Genomic DNA, 17312 nt, shown 5'->3' on the forward strand with positions numbered 1-17312 from the left:
GCCATACGGATGTGTGACAGGGCCTTAAAGATTTCAGGATTTCTCATTCATGGTAGCTTGACAGCTAAATGAACTAAAATGAACTAAGTAGAACAACATTACCACAACAAACAAGCTGAATTCTTGAAATAAATCACATATAATTAAATTGAGAATTGCTACAGTATAAAAATCAATAACATCTAATCAGATGTTCAACCAACCAATCAGCATGAAGGCAATTCCAGAAGCACAGAATCTTTAACTGGACATACCGTAAATAAAAATAAGTGTATACAATTTATTGTAATGTCAATTATTGGACTCAGTTTGTGCAACACAATTATCAAACATGAAAATAAGGTTCATGTTACCTAAAGTGAAAACAAGTATGATACAGAAAACAGTGTACTGAGTCATGGGCAGGTGGAATTCATTGCATATTGTTCAAGAGAATATTAAAGATTGGTTAACATTTTTGTTAAAACAATATCTCCGAACATTTAAAGAAATATAATTAAACTGTGTCTGTGTATGAATTATGATGTAAAAAAGGGTGAAAGTAGAAATCCCCCTGAGCAGAGAATGCTATTCTTATTTTATTTTTAATACGTTATTTCCCTTGAATTAAATGCAGACAAGGATTTATATTGTATTATTAATTACTATTTATGTGAATGAACAACTGTGCTTTAATTCATTTGAATTGTTTGATTTATAATTTAGTGTTAGTCTTAATTGAAAGTATTGAAAGGATGATAATGTTGTTTCTCTTCCGTACTTGATTGTTAATTCTATGATGAGATGTTTTCTTTGTTCATGTTCATGTGGCTCTAGTGTGTCGGACTCCGTAGTTTTGTGAGGACATGTTTAGCCGCATGTCATCGTTCCGACGCTGGCCGTCATGGTGGTGTCCAGATAATGATGTGGGCTTTGTAGACTTTCTGGGGAACCCCTGGTCTGATTAGGAGTGACAGCATCCATCCTACTTTGGAAGGAGCGGATCTCATATCTACTAATATTACAAAGTTTATTAGTGGACCTAATCCATGACAACCTGGAGTTGAGACCAGAAGGCAGAGTTGCAGTCTTACACACCTTTCTGTGCTTCCATCCGGGCAGTCACCCACTCAAATCCCCATAGTGACTGTTTCTGCCCCACGACCTCTGAAATTAATAAAAAAAATGTATACAATGAAACCTAATAAAAATTAACACCACTCCTGCAAAAGTGCAACTACAAATACAAATTAAATGTGGACTCTTAAACATCAGATCTTTGTCATCTTAAACTGGACTAGTAAATGATTTAACATCAGATAATAAGATTGATTTATTACAGTGATTACATCACTGAAACCTGGCTGAGACATGAAGAATGTTAGTCTAAGACGTGAATCCACTCCGCCTCGTCATATTAATACTCACGTTCCTCGAGGCCGAGGAGGTGGAGCTGCAGCCATATTCGACTCAAGCCAATTAATAATCCTAAACCTAAACTAAACTATAACTCTTTTGAAAGCCTTGTTCTTACGCATTCAAACCCAACATGGAAAACAATACAGCACATTTTATTTGTTACTGTGATACCAGCCCTCCTGGTCCGTATTCTGAATTTCCATCTGAATTTGCAGAATTCTTATAGAGTTTAATCCTTAAAACAGATAAAGTAATTATTGTAGGTGACTTTAATATTCATGCGGACGTCAATAATGGCAGCGTTAATACTGCATGTGCATAAACAAACTCACTGTTTAAACCACACCCTGGACTTTGTTCTAGCATTGAACAAATTGAAAGTTTATTAGTGTGTCCACATAATCCTCTTTTATCAGACCATTTTTTATTAACTTTTGAAGTCCTGTTACTGGACTACAAGCCAGTAGGCAAAATATCCTACGCTCGATGTCTATCTGAAAGTGCTGTGACTAAATTTAAGGAAGTGATTCCATCAGCACTTAATTCAATACCAGGACTCAATATCAATATAATGGAGGACTCCAATGCTAACTTTAGTCCCTCCCAAATTAATTATCTTGTTGATAGAGCTGCAGCCTCACTGCGAATAACACTCGACTCTGTCGCTCCTCTAAAGAAGAAGATCAGAAAAAGAAAGCTCAATGGCTTAATTTACAAATCCACAAACTAAAACAAAAGTCGAGAAATCTTGAAAGTAAATGGCGTTCCACTAAATTGGAAGAATCTCGTTTAGTCTGGTTAGATCATCTTAAAACGTATAAGAAGGCTCTCCGTAATGCCAGAGCAGCTTATTACTCTTCCTTATAGAAGAAAATAAGAACAACCCCAGGTTTCTTTTCAGCACTGTAGCCAGGCTGACAGAGAGTCACAGCTCTACAGAGCCTTCTGTTCCTATATCTCTCAGTAGTGACGACTTCATGAGCTTCTTTAACGATAAAATTATAATTATTAGAGACAAAATTAATCTCCTCCTGCCTTCAACCGGTACCGATTTATCTTTAATCACCAGAACCTTAAAAACAGCTGTAACACCTGATATATACAGTATCTAGCCAACTTTACTCTCATCGACCTGAACCAACTAACTTCAACAATGTCTTTGTCTAAGCCATCAACCTGTCTCTTAGATAGGATTCCAACTGAGCTGTTTAAAGAAGTTTACCCTTAATTAAAAACTTTGATGAAGCTTATAGTTAGGGCTGGCTCAGGCTTGCCTTGGACCGAGCCCTGGTTATGCTGCTATAGGCTTAGACTGCCAGGGGACTTACACCTCTCTCCTCTTCTTTCTCTCCATCTGTATGCATTCATGTCCCTGAAATGCACTCCGCATCCGGGGCATCATCCCCGGAGTTTCTATGTCTCTCATCTGGCAGGTTGCCACTATTAAAGGTTTTGTCTGGATAATGAATCATGGCTGTGCCTGTCACCCACGTTTATTTTTATATCTTGTTTATTATTCTGGAGGCTTATTTTGACATCCTCCTGGATCAATCTTTTTCATATGATCACATTATCATTTCTGTCACATGGAGTGTGTTGTATTTTTACTATGCTTTTTATTCTCAACACACGACATCTATTGCACGCCCGTCCGTCCTGGGGGAGGGATCCGTCCTCAGTCGCTGTAAATGTGTATATTGTGATATTGGGCTCTAGAAATACATTTGATTTGTGTAAATGTGTGTTGGACTGTATGTGTGTGGATCACAGGAAGAATAGCCAAAGCTCATGCAAATTAAAATCCTAATAAAGTAAAATTATTATAATATTGTTCAGTCTTAGCAAACAGCTGCGACTGAGTGCCGTACCACTGGCTGATTGCAGGGAGTCTTATCTTGATGTTCAAGCTGGTTAAACACGAAAAAGAAAACTAATAATGTATCATATTTAAATACATGTTTGTATAATTTCTGTCACTACTGTATGCTATGGAAATGACAGGAAGATCCATAATCAGACTAAAACTAGTGGGTCAGTGAGTCTAAGTGGGTCAGCTCTTCACTACAAGCCTCTCACATACCCATTAAAAATGCACAAGTAATTGGGAATATTTATTTTCTCCTCCGCATAAAGAAAGCAAAGATACAGTGAGGTACGGTGCACGGACGGGAAGGATAATACAGTAGGTTTGTCAGTGTATACAGCTCTACCATAATACACCTCCACACTGATGTGTGTGAGAGAAGCATCACAAAGAGCAGTGGGCTGAGAGCTCCATGAGGCTGCTGAGATCCAGCAGTGGGTGGGTTCAGACAAATAAAGAGAGCTCTCTCTCTCCCTCTCCCTCTCTCTCTCTCCTCCCTCTCCCTCTCCCTCTCTCTCTCTCTCTCTCTCCTCTCTCTCTCTCTCTCTCTCTCTCTCTCTCTCTCTCTCTCTCTCTCTCTCTCCTCTCTCTCCCTCCCTCTCCCTCTCTCTCTCCCTCTCTCTCTCCCTCTCTCTCTCTCCCTCTCCCTCTCTCCTCTCTCTCCCTCTCCCTCTCCCCCTCTCTCTCTGCAAAGGAAGCTGCAGATGTAAGTTTGTTGTCTACATCTGTGCCTCTGTGCAACAGTAACCAAGCTAAGGCGTAATGAGATTCATGAGCCGTGCCATCTCGCTCAGTAAACCGTGACTTTAATCAAACAAACAAAACATGCAATCAGGATTTTATTACCAAATGTTTTATTAGAAAATATTTTACACGTAAATCCGAAAGAAACAAACGAGGTAAAGTGGGAGAGCTGAGGGATAGATATTAAGTTTGGAGATCTGTGCAAACGGTCCGTAATTATTCCGCGGTGTTTGACACCACAGGACAGAAAATAAACAGCACTGCAGCTCCAAGTGCATCTCATGTTCGCTGTGGGTTTCAGTCTTCTGCTCTCCAAACTCCCACAGTCTCTACACTGAGCAGTTTTACATGCACAGCAATTATTTTATCTTAACCAGTTCTCTGGCAGATAGAGATTGTGTTTATGAGATTAATTAGATTTAGTTCATTATAAAAACTGATTCATTATAAATTCAGATCACTTGAGGTTCCTTTTCCCCATGTTGGATGCTAAAGATGCAGGCGATGTAAACCAGGTTGTTTGAAAAACTAAATTTCTTTGAACCGTGAAAATAAATCTCTTAGCAGACTAGTAATGTTGTGCATGTAAACATACCCAGTGACTTTAGTTAGTTTACTATGTTACAGTCTCAGATCAGACCAGCAGTGTGTGTGCTTGCGTGCGTGTGTGTGTGTTTGATTAGAAGTTGTCTACAAGGTCCATGATCCTCTTCCGCTCGGCCTCTTTGAACTCGTCACTCTTCCCATCTCCGATGCTCTCAGCGTACTCTGAAAGACGAACAGAAGTCAGAGGATTAGTTGACTTGACAGCTCGGGCGTGGCAGTTTGCCTTTTGAGGTTACAGAGAACATCCTTGGAGCCAGAAAAAGCACAAGAAAGCAACGATGGAAGATAAATGCGAGAGAATACTACATGGTTTAGGATTTTTTTTCTGGTTATGAGCTGCAGTTACTTGATCACCAAAAATAAAGAGTAAAAGGGGCCTTTGTGTCCTCGCACTCTTCCTGAGCATAGAAAGATTGTGTAGGAATAAAGAAGTGAACTGAATTGAACTGCTGAACATGACCACCAAAATCCAAATATATTCAATTTGCAATGACATAAAACACAAAAAGCAGCGATTTACTGAAAATTGATTAAACCTATGTATATCTGATTAATGTACTATTATTTGGTTACACCCCTAATATTAAACAAATTTCCAATGAAATGACCACACACTAATTGCTTTTTTGTAAACTTGGGCAAGGATCCATCTTTCTCCCATTTGGGAGACTAAATACTCTGAACGAAGAAGTCAACAGATGTAACTTCAGGTGAGACCTTGTGTACCCACTCATGAACAACAGTTTGTATTGTAAAAGGACAAAGCTGAGAGAGAGCATTAAAGAACCATCACTGAATATCCTTTCACTCTAGACAATCTGTCCATCACGTTGTAACAACAAGTCATATTACAAGATCTGTCCTTTGAACAAATGCTTATTTATCATGAGAGGTCCCAGGACAGCGACTGTAGTGCAATCCAGCCTGTGTCCTCTGGCTGGGAACAGTAACCCGTTCAGGTGTACTGTGCGGTGCTCCTACTTCATTGTGTGCTTCTGAGCGTTTCACTGTTTTCTATCATTTCGTGCGACAAGCCCTTCGAAACAGTCCAACGGTCGATTTCTGAGTCTAATGTGCAGAGAGAGAACGCTGCAGTTGCCGCAGCCCCAGTGGAGTCTCTCAGCCAGCCTCCAAGGCAGGGATTACACATTAAACCCAGAAAAGATGAAAAAGAGTTTTCTCTGGGAGACACTGCAAAGAGAAGAGAATGAAGGGGGCTTTCCTGACAAGAGCCCGCAGGGTTTAGGAGGACGAACATGGCTGTCAAATACACCAAGAAGAGGGGGCAGGGATGTTTTTATGTTATTAGATAGAACATAGAGGATAGAGACAGACATAATGGCACTGAGGAGACCTCAGAGGTTGGATGAGGATCACTACTTGTCTACATAGTGTTGGAAGAACAAACATACATTAATTCCGGTTTATTACAAGTACGCTCTAATTTTTGTGTGACATGATAAATGCTGAGATCTAGGAACATGTCGCAATCGCTAAAACAAAAGTTTGACGGGGCAGGAAACGTGCGATCTGATCAAACCAGTGTTAAACAAGCCACCAGTTCAGCCTGATTATCTAAACAGTTCATTTGGAGGTAAAACTGAAAGTGAAGGCATCCCGAAAGTGTGCACGTACGCAAGAAAAGAACAAGTAACTCAAAATGGCATGTAAGAGCAGCCGTCTAAAGATAGGCAAGGCAGTAAAGTACGTGAACAGTTTCTTGAGATATAAGTTTTCAATTCAGGTCAGACAGGCAGCGTGACACTCTGGAGAACAGAGGTCACTCCATCATTGGGTATTCTGAGGAGAGTTGGGCAGAGAAAGTTATAAAGTGTGAGGCCAGACACTATCTGGGGGTGTGGGAGATGTGCGGTGTCCACAGCAGCCTTGAATGGCAGCAACAGGAATTTGCTTTTGATACACAGAGGTATGGGATGTTACTGAAGTGAAGAAAATGGCAGAATTTTAAGGTTGACTGAGAAAAGCAGGTAAGAAACATGAAAAAGCTACAGCCTCTTTCATGGCCAGCCTGTCATTGTCCCCGCGTGTGTCTCCACGTCTATAAATGGCGGCGCAGTCAGCCGCACAGACAGAAAGGTCAGAGATTCGTGACTCTTCGACTCTCTGCAGAACCTTTTCTTTGGCATGCTGGTACTCTCTCCTGTCACCACGGCAACGCGGCAGAGGACAATACTGAGCATGGCCATTACTCAGGTCAGTGACTGGGACTGATCTGCCATGAGTACAAGGAGAATCATTTCCAGGAGCAGTCTCTGCAGCAGCAGCAGCAGCAGCGGAGGGGAGTGGAGGGACACACTGTAGGACTTATAGTGTGATCACAGCTGCAACTCCTTCAAAACACTGTTATACCAACCAGTCTGATCCAGCTGGCACATATCCTCCTCTGGTGTGTGAATGTAACCAACACAATGCTTTCAAAAAGTGTGTAATGCATCTTAAGCATCAAGATTCTTTATACGTGAAGATACAAGGAACGGGTAAATATGGAGGCCCAAAATAATGCATATTGCAAAGATTTCTCTTAAAACATGACAATCAAAAGGACACTGAGAAAAATCACCAGCTAATTTGTGTCGCTACATTTAGTCAGCAATCTGCAGAGCTGATGGGTGAAAGCGCCTGCATCCTGCAGCAACCTCTGGGTCTAGAAACAGAAGCCAATGTGGAAGTTAAACCTGCATTCTCTCTAATGGCCTGCAGGTCATGAGTCCATGAGAATATGACACTGCTTTTGTTTTTACGGACGAGTTTATTGTCCCAATGGCTAGTTCCAAGTCTTCTTCACGATAAAGCAGCGTGTGCTTTAGGCTGGGGCTGCCTTGTGACGGGTGTTGTCCGGTTTGTGTGTTGTCCGTGTTTTCGTCTTACAACGTTAACTCCTTCACACCTTTCAGTTCATGCACGTTAAATGTAACATTTTGGTTGCATCAACATTTCTTGATCTGCGTTCGGTTGAACTTAGTCGCTTCTAGTTAAAACAAAAACAAGATGGCAACGCTGCAAAAACAGTAGCGCACAAACCAATAACCACTTATTATAAACACTCGTCAGCATTAACAAGTACTAAATATGCAGCAAACTACTAAAAGAGCCATGCAGTCACACTGGGTAATGCAGTACTTCATTACTAAGGCTGCATAGTTGGAGAGTAGTTCTGTGTTGGGCAGATGCCTCTGCACATGCTCAGACCCTGATCTGTGTTTATACCACTTTGCGTATATTGTCGAATTACATTTCCCGTGTTAGAGGAAACCCTTACAGCAGGTTTTCACAACATCAGTGATCTTCTTCTTACAGTGTGCCAAGCCTTCCTTCCTGCATAGCTGGTTCACATTCAGACAGCTAAAACCATTGAGATCAAGACCACACACCACACACACACACACACACACACACACACACACACACACACACACACACACACACACACACACACACACACACACACAGGTTGCATCAAGATCATGCAAGGACAAGTACACACAACATGCAAATGGATATGTATGAAGTGTTGCGTTTAAGTACACACATGCAAGGGCACACATGAATTAATGTTCTTCTCATTATGCAAGCTGAACCCCAAAGGACAACTGAACATACACACCTGTATAGACTTTCAATTAAAGACAGGTTACAATGTAAAACATATGCACATGACAAACAAGCAAGGACATGTATGCACACATAAATATGTAGACATGCTAATGGCAAACATGATGACACAAACAACCATGCAAGTAACCTGTGGAAACTACCCGGACAAGCCAGGGACACGTGTATGCAAATACAGAGATGAAAACAAAATGAACACACACACTCACGCCCACACGCACGCCCACACGCACGCCCGCCCGCACGCCTGCACGGTGAGGACTGGAGAAGTGCCACGCTTGCTGGCACCGCCATGCGTGACGGATGGCTCTATCTACAGCGCTACATGCCACAGAGAGCCAGTGGGTGTGTGAACGGAGACTCGTCCTCAAGCTTTATCCGACAATGATACAGGAAGGATGGATGTCGCACCGGGAAGAAAATAACACACCTGCTAGGTCTTTGGAAACCAAACAGAAAACAAATGCGGCGGGACAGGACATTTTTGGGACGAGGGAATAAAGAATGTGTGACAGACGGGCAGTGTCTGTTCCTCACAATGACAATTTGATTAGATTACCATGCATAAAGGCCCGCAGGGATGCATTTCTGCATATTGATTTACCATCTGTAATGGTAATGTGATAAATAAGCAATAAACACTTTTAGTCGATAGATTTTACTTTGTTTATTTATTGCTGCCATAACTTTAACCTTTTATTAGTTTTCCACCTGCGATTTATATCTACCGAAGAGTATTAGGGCCATGCATTAAAGGATTTTAAGAAGACATTTGAAATTTCGACAATAAAGTTGAACTTTAGTATATGCGCTCGTGGTTTGATTTATTCTGAAAAGTGTAATGTTTGTTCTTGACATTTCAACTTTATTTTTATATAAAAATGCAACAAAAAACTAAACGGTTCTCATCTCATGTGTGTGACAGTACTGTCTACTGTTAATATACAAATGTCCACATGCAAAGGAGGGATGTACTGGACAGAAACATGCACACAACAGTCAACTCAATCTAAAAATAAAATCAATAGCAAGTTACATTCAGACACAACCGTTTAAAAGTTTGCCCAGGCCCTTTTCCTTTGTTTAAAAGAATAAGGTAGAGTTACATTATTCATAGCATTTCATAATATTCCAACACAACCACTTTGGCAGGCGAACAGCTTGGGCTTACTATCAAATAACAAGCACAGCCAAAGAGCAGCGATTATACCAACATTTCCCCCCGAAATGTTGCTTCCTTGCCAGGACGAGAAGCCCTCGGAAACAGGATTCAAAAACAATGCACATAAAAATGCTTCTCTGGAAATAATGACTAATAATTAATTGTTTTAGCAGCAGCTACTGTAGTCATATGTGTGTTTTCTGCCTGGCCAAAACACACAGTGTTTTCTTATTTTATCGTATTTTACAGGGATTTGTGTTCGTTTCACTCAGAAGCTACCACCTGGGTTTGTTAATGGGGTCAAACCATCCCGGGTTCAGTCATTTACTCATCCGACTTAAATGGAAGTAAAATAGTGAAGTGAAATATTGGTGGTCATTTTTTAAACTATTCTTCCATTAAAATGATGTGCCTCAACTGAGGAAAAGCCTTTGTGCAGCATATTTGATGGAGTTGATTCTTGGGTTGTAGCCACATGGTCGAAGACATTTATTCTAAGTTGCTTTGGATAAAAGCATCATGCCATATGCCTTCATTTCTAATTCACCCCGTTATATAAGTATATTTTAATAAGTAATCATGTTAATGTGTTCACACTTCCTCCATATGCTTCACATTAAAACCACCCCAGCAGTGAGGAGGGGCATAATCCCTTGTTGTGAAACATCTGCAAGAAGTGTTACAATAACAGCAGATGAGCTCAGAGAAAGCAGAGCAAAGAATAATTGATTTAGATTCCTTTAACAGTGATGGAGAAGAGTGTTTGCTGTTCAACAAGACACACTCAAAGCAACAATAATAACCCGACTGTTTTTATACGGGATTAACACTAGAAAATGTAAATGCTTATTAGGATTAATTTACCAAAGGAAGCATAATAATACAGGTAATGATATTCTTTTGTTTTTAGAACTAGACTTTATTCGAGATATATTAAATAAAATAAAGTTACTTACCTCTCATGATGTGTCGCACCACTTTGACAGAGCCTCCTCTTAGGTTGAGAATTTGATGAACCCTCTGCTGCAGCTAAACAGAGAGAAGCAGAAACATGCTGTCAAAATAACATTTATTTCTGCAATGAAATTAGCAAATATATTTTTCAATAATTATCTTTTTCCAATACATTTAAACTTAAAAAAGCTCTGGAGTTTTTGGAAATTAAACTATTTGGTACATCCCTATTTGTTTGTGTAATTATCTGCTCAACATTGGGCTTGTAAAAAAGAAAGAGACGTATTGTATCAGCAGGGCTAAGATGTGTCGCGCATCTTCTAGCAACGGTGGTTCTCAAACACCTGAACTTATCCCTACGAAGGAATTTAAAAAAGGGGCCACTAACTTAAAAAGTGAGCCAGGATATGCTGCAGCTTTTTAAGCAGCAGTACAAAGTGTTGCGGCGTCCACTCAAGTAGAGTCCAGTGAAATCACTTGTGGGGAAGTGAAGGAGTCACTTGGCTGCAGCGCTCATAAAAAACATCCGACTCCTGTCTGCTTTTATAGTCTGATCAGATGTCTAAATAATAATTAAACTGTGAGAGACCCACTGTGTGTGTGTGTGTGTACCTGTGATATCCCTGAGTTGCTGATCTCCACCATAATATAGCAGATCAACTGAAGGACGAATAGTCCGGCGTCCAGGCGGCGAAGGTAGAAGTCATCCTCCACGCCGTCATCTAGGATCTCCCCCCGACGTACCATCTCCTACACACACACACACACACACACAAAAGAGAAACATGTCTTTATGCATGGCAAAGTGAATAAATCACAATTTACTTTCTCGGCAGCCTTAAAACAGATTCTACAAACACAGACAAGGTTTAATTTAGGTGGTGTTGTTGTTGATTTTCAGCCTTTCCTCCATTTTCTCCATCGACCAGACTCACAAATCGATTCATTTCACGGCTAACCTGCAAAATGTGGGGCCTCCGCTACACACTCACACATACAAACACACTCTTGCATAGTTATCCATCTTAACAACCCTGTCAGTATGCCAATAACACAGTTCTGCCAATAAGCACACAGCCCACATTAATCATCATTAGTGATTAAGAAGCAGAGCTGAGGGGGAGAGGAGAGTCTGGAGTGGAAACTATTGGAGTGGTGCAGAAACACAGGGTGGTAAATGTGTTGCTGTCACACAATTTTACCTTGGGCTGAACAATTAATCGCAATTTTATTGATATCTCAATATGGACTAGTGTAATATCCAAAATGCAGGAGGCGCGATATTTGTTAAAGTCGAAAGATGTGTCAAAATACCAATCTGAATGAAGTATTGTGGTGCTGCAGAGAAGTTCCAGCCCACAAATCTATTCTACGGACTTAAGATAAAGTCTTGGTTTGGTACAGATCCTCGCAAAAAAAGAAAAAGAAAATTGCAGCATAATCATTGAATATATTTTTCATTGGAAATATGAATAAAAATAATGCAAAAGTGATCATTCCCTTCAATATCATGAATCATATTCCAACTGCAATATCATTCAAAATAATCACAAGAAGATTTTATTCCAAATCGTGCAGCAGGAAGAACGTTAAGGTCAAACATAACGTTAAACAAAGCTTGTAAACTATCTCCACATTTTAGATCTGTTTTTACACTCCATACTCATTTACTATATAAAGACTCAGGCTAAATGATATGTAGCATTAGCAAGGCGGTATCCAACATCCATAGTGTTAAACTGTGATTGTGGTTACATTCCATCACCAATGGTTTTTGGTCAAAAGGGGAAGGAATCTTTTTTATTTAGTTTTAGCCCTGAAGACTTCTTTAGAATCAAATGAAGGGTCAATGTCGGCCATCAGTATCTCTAACATCAGGCTGTATATTTTCCATGTCTTAGCTCTTTATAATCATGTTCTTACAATCATTCAATGGATTTTATGGAACGATGCATACATAAACTGAAGTATTGTGTGTGTGACTCAGTAAATCAAGAAAAAGGGCAACTTTTCAAACGGTTCCTAATGAAAACAAATACTTTCAGCGTCGAGCTAAAGGGTACCGCACATGACATTTACGTCTCAATGATTTAATCTCAGAGAAAATTAAAGCTTTCAAAAGGCCTCGTCCTTAAAGATCAATTACACTGTAAAAACCCAATTATAGCTGTGAAGTTCAGCTCATTAACATGCCTCAATCAAAGGGAAAGTCCTGAGGACTACAGTGCAACACTATTCTGGGAAAAGCATTTGAGCTGCAGGTTGCGGCGCTGGGACGCACAACAACACATCCATTATTGTGACATTGCATTCTGAAAGCAGCGTGTCATCCTGCTTTAATCATTTCCTCCTGAGAGAAGAGAAAACAAGCAGATACAACTTCAGAACAAAGCCTTACTGTACAATGTCAACAGTAGCTAATTAAAGATGCAAAACAATGCGGATGATTAAAACAAGAACCTTTAATAAAGCCATTGAATGTAGGGCATTCTCTTCCGTGTCCTCTGGGTAAAACATTGGCCCATAATTCTATTTTATTACAAAGCAGTAAAATAGTCCCAAAGCGTGGCCTTGTTGCTGTCAACTACTGTAGCGCACATTAAAGATGCAACACACTTGAAACAATGCTAGTTGAATGTAAACTGTGAATGTTTCCTCTCTTCTCTGTAGTGCAAATGAGTATGATGCTGATATTTAGTACATTTACCATCACAAAAACATGCTTCCAGCTACAATAATCAACCTGAGTCAGTCGTAACACCCCATGACCGTGTGTTGCCATTGAGAGTGCTTTAAAACTAGTTAGCAAGCTAGCATAGAAGTCTAAAAAGTTAGCCTGAAGTAACATTGCAGTAAAATGGTTTCGCTACTGATTTCTAATATTATACTGGATGCAAAATGGTCTTTGCTTTAAGAGCTGGATGTAAGTAACAAATTAGCATGATTTTATTTTCCAAGTGACCCTGCAGTTAGAGGCTCTATGTAGTGCACAAATAATCTGCCTGGGGAGGAACACCAATGTCATATCATGTCAAAATATCAGAGGAGGAAGAAGCTGAAGCTAGGGATGGAGACAACCCTCCTTAGCATCAACTTGGCAGAGACTAATATAGTCTCAAGTGCTTCATCCACCTCTAAAGGAGAGAGAATCTACCCAAATCCAAAACGTATTCAGTGCATCCACTTTAGTGTCTGTCTTGGGGTGCGAGTGTGGCTTGTCAATGCAAGGAAAGGCAATGGAAGATCTAAGAAACATACAAAGTTGTTCATGCTGCTAAAAAGGCAGCAAAACTGAACGCTAAGATGACGACCACTCTGGTACGCTGACTGGCCAGGAATCAAGCATCGTTAGATTGTCCCAAAGGGCTCATCAGAAGAGCTGACAGGTGCTGGTACAAGAGCTGGTCCTGAAATGCATTTCCTGCCTCAACTAAATGTAGGAAACAATCAGAGCTGTAACAAATAAAGAGCGCCTTGTCATTGCAATTCTCAAGTCTCAGTTGATTTCTCCTTGAAGCCATTCCTCGCATGCCTCGACGGGGAACAAAACCAACTACAATTTAAAACACTTCCTCATACACACTCTTAACGCTTCCGCAGGCGCGCTACTTGTCTGAGCAAGAACAGTTTAAACCCGTCTCTCATTTACTTCAACTCATCAAGAAAGTTTTCCGTTTGGGGAGAGGGTTTACTGTGAAGGCATGAAAGAAAAACAAAGGTAGGAGTAATTGATATACAAATGATCATTTTGGGGGTGAAGTATTCCTTTAAGTTTTTAAGTAGCTACGCAGGCTCATACCTTTGACTTATTTTGAGTGCAGATATTACAATTTTATTTATTATTGATTATCTAGAAGACTTTCATGCCCATCAAAGCCTTTAAAATGCAGCAGATGCAAATCACCTTACATCGTCTCTGTGGGACATTGTGTGACCTTTGACACCCGTTATAACGACTTATAAGTCATAAGTGGACTCGTCGAGGAGAAGAAGAAAAACATTTAAATAAAAAGGTCTTAGACAAGTCAATTGCAGCGCCCTCCAGGGAACCTCACCATAATGGAACTGAGAAAAGCTCTTCAACACACGCGTGAGGAATGGAGCCGGACTGCGTGCGGGGAGAGGAAGGTTTTTAACAATGACAGGTGCATTAAATATTCATCACTATGAGTGGAGCTGGACATTTGGGATATTAAAACTCAAGCAGACGTGGGCAGTGTGGCAGTATTCATTACAGTGGCAGAGTTTTGTCCATTCGTGAGTTTTGACATTGCGACCAATATCTTTTGTGTGGCAGTTGGATCCCTCTGGCAAACACAGGACAGAAGGAGCGGAGAAAGAATAACGTGTTAAAAGGAGGGACTGGACAAGTCAATTACTGCAACCTCGGGGGAGCCCGGCAGCCCGGCTACAGTACAGACAAAGTAATAAGCAGTGATTTTCAGTCTCAGTCCCTTTACTGTAACTCAGCCACATTGTGCGTGTGTGTTCGTGCGATGGGGTGTGTATGATTTATGGAAGACTGTTGTTGTGCATATTAGAACCCGTGCGTTTGTATCCGTGTATGACATGCGTATTAAAAAATGTGTGCATCTTTGAACAACAACCTTTATCTGGGTGTGTGTTAATGTATGTGTATCAACTTTTTCATGAGAAAATGTGTTTGTATTCCTGTGCATGAGGCAGTGTGTGTGTGTGTGTGTGTGTGTGTGTGTGAATGTGTGTGTGGCTGGTTGTTCTTCTTGTGCTTTCTGTTCCACTGGGATGCAGAATTAAAGGGATTTCTTTGTCAGCACTTTGCAAAAACCCACTGACTGTGTGTGTGTGTGTGTGTGTGTGTGTTTGTGTGTGTGTCTGTGTGTGTCTGTGTGTGTCACATAATTCTCTTTATAAGACTTAAGCAAATACCAGAAAGAGAGAAGTTAGATATCCTCATTAAAAATGCAAATCCAACCTCCACGAGTGTTACCGTGTTAGGTTTGTGTTGAAACTGTTTCAGTGTGACTCCTGGTTCTGATACCTTGAGCTCTCACGGTAACGAGGCAAATATTGAATCTCTCCTCTCTCTTATTAGAATAGAGCCGTGTGCAAATCTTCAACTCGCAGCTTCTTATTTTTAGACGGCGGGGATGGTTGCTTTCACAGGTTTCAATGACAAATGTTACTGACGGCACGTCCTGCCTCAGGTGCAGGGTCGCTAATTAATGTTCATTTTACGAGTAACTTGATGTAAAACTTTAATTCACATCACATCATTAATTAAAGTTTAACCGTTCGTTCAATAGTTCAGAACCAGGACCTCTGGTATTTGGAGAGAAAGTTGCTTGTCAAACATAAGCTACAGTTTGCATTGTGCCACCAACATATATTTAAATGATATACAGTATATTGTGCCACTTTGATCATTTACAATATTTTGCTATGTAGCTTCTCTGGCACAAACATTGAGTTACAGAAACATTTATTAGGCTGCCACTCAAAACGTTTTCTCTCTCAAGCTGCAGATTCTCTTTTTGAGTTGTAGTTATGTATACCTTTAGTTTCTTTAAAAGTTGAACACTAAGCTTACATGGATTCAATAAGGGATTGAATGGAATCAGATTTGATAGAGAAGTTATTCCTGGAAGACATTTAAAAAAACTAAATATACCACAGCCAGGTGCAAAACCAATTCCAATTTAACACAGACTTGTCTACTGTCAGCAATGCTAAACTAGCCCATCACACACACACACACACACACACACACACACACACACACACACACACACACACACACACACACACACACACACACACACACACACACACACACACACACACACACACACACACACACACACACACACACACACACACACACACACACACTTCTTAGGAAAGTGCACTCAGGCATTTTACAGTATTGAGGTCGGCCATGTTTAGCTGAGCTTCATCAATCTCCAAGAGCTGTTACCAACAAGCTGAGAGCAGGGGGAAGGTTTGGTAGGAACAGCGGTGGAGAAAGAGAGGTGACAGCAGTTCTGTTAGAGGGCAGGGGAGAAATAGAAGAAAAGGTAAGGAAGGACGGGGAGAAGGAGGGAGGAGACGGTGTGAAAGTAAGATGCAGAGAAAGGATGTAAAAGAAGAGAAGGGGGATTGAGTGGATCACGAGCAAGTAAAGGAAGCAGGGAAGCTGCGACAAAAAGAAGGACAATGTGAAAATTAAAGAGCCCATATAGGGAGGAGAAAAACACAACACTTAGGAGAGGAGGGAGGAGAAGTAATGGATGTTGAGGGTGAGTAAAGACAAAGAGGGATGGAAGGAGGAGGGAGTCCAAAATAAGAAACAAAGAAGGATGGGAAAGCATAAGGGAGCGAAGGAGAGAATCAGAAGGATAGAAAGGAAGGAGGGAGGAGAGATACCAAGGTGGGAGGAAAATAAGAAGCTTATTAAAAAAGGGACTGGGCTGGAGAAAGGGAGAAAAAGCAGCAGCAGCTTTTTCTTTGCTCTCCTCCTGAGAAATCTGTGGGTAATATGTTGCAGAGGAGAAAACATTTTGCTTACCGCCCCTTAAAAACAGGCTTAACTAGGGGAAAGCAAAAGGCACGGCGGAGAGAGATAAAACACTGCTGCTGACGGCAGCTGATTCCGCTGAGGTGCTGGACAGAACTGGGTTGGCGTGCGTCTTTATCACCTTATTTAACATAACATGTGACGTTTGGTGGAAGCTGTGATTTGCACACGGTATCATCTAGCTGCTCGCAGAGTTTTAACGGTAGGAATGAAATGTAGCCTTTTGCTCACTCCGTTGGGACGGACTGGGAAAGAAACTCAATCTTCAATGACTTACTGCAGCATCATTTTAGACCCAACCGACAAGACTTTTAAAAAAGGAATCTCTACACAGCAGAAGAATACTCATCCACAAAAAAAACAAGGCGACTTGAAAACCTTTCTTGAAACTAGCT

At 40.7% G+C, this 17312-nt stretch overlaps 1 protein-coding gene across 1 annotated transcript in view; it reads right to left on the reverse strand.

The window, feature by feature from the left end:
- Positions 1-4093: 4093 nt before the first annotated feature.
- ctnnbl1 (catenin, beta like 1) overlaps positions 4094-17312 on the reverse strand; it is a 47907-nt gene continuing 34688 nt past the window's right edge. The window contains exons 14-16 of the mRNA XM_029436253.1: positions 10974-11111; positions 10364-10436; positions 4094-4774 (exon numbers count right to left, since the gene is read on the reverse strand). Coding sequence (XP_029292113.1) covers positions 4686-4774; positions 10364-10436; positions 10974-11111 — 300 coding nt within the window. The 3' untranslated portion in view covers positions 4094-4685. The remainder of the gene's footprint in view (positions 4775-10363; positions 10437-10973; positions 11112-17312) is intronic.

This window comes from Cottoperca gobio, chromosome 7 (genome assembly GCF_900634415.1).
Source record: "Cottoperca gobio chromosome 7, fCotGob3.1, whole genome shotgun sequence".
Classification (NCBI taxonomy): domain Eukaryota; kingdom Metazoa; phylum Chordata; class Actinopteri; order Perciformes; family Bovichtidae; genus Cottoperca; species Cottoperca gobio.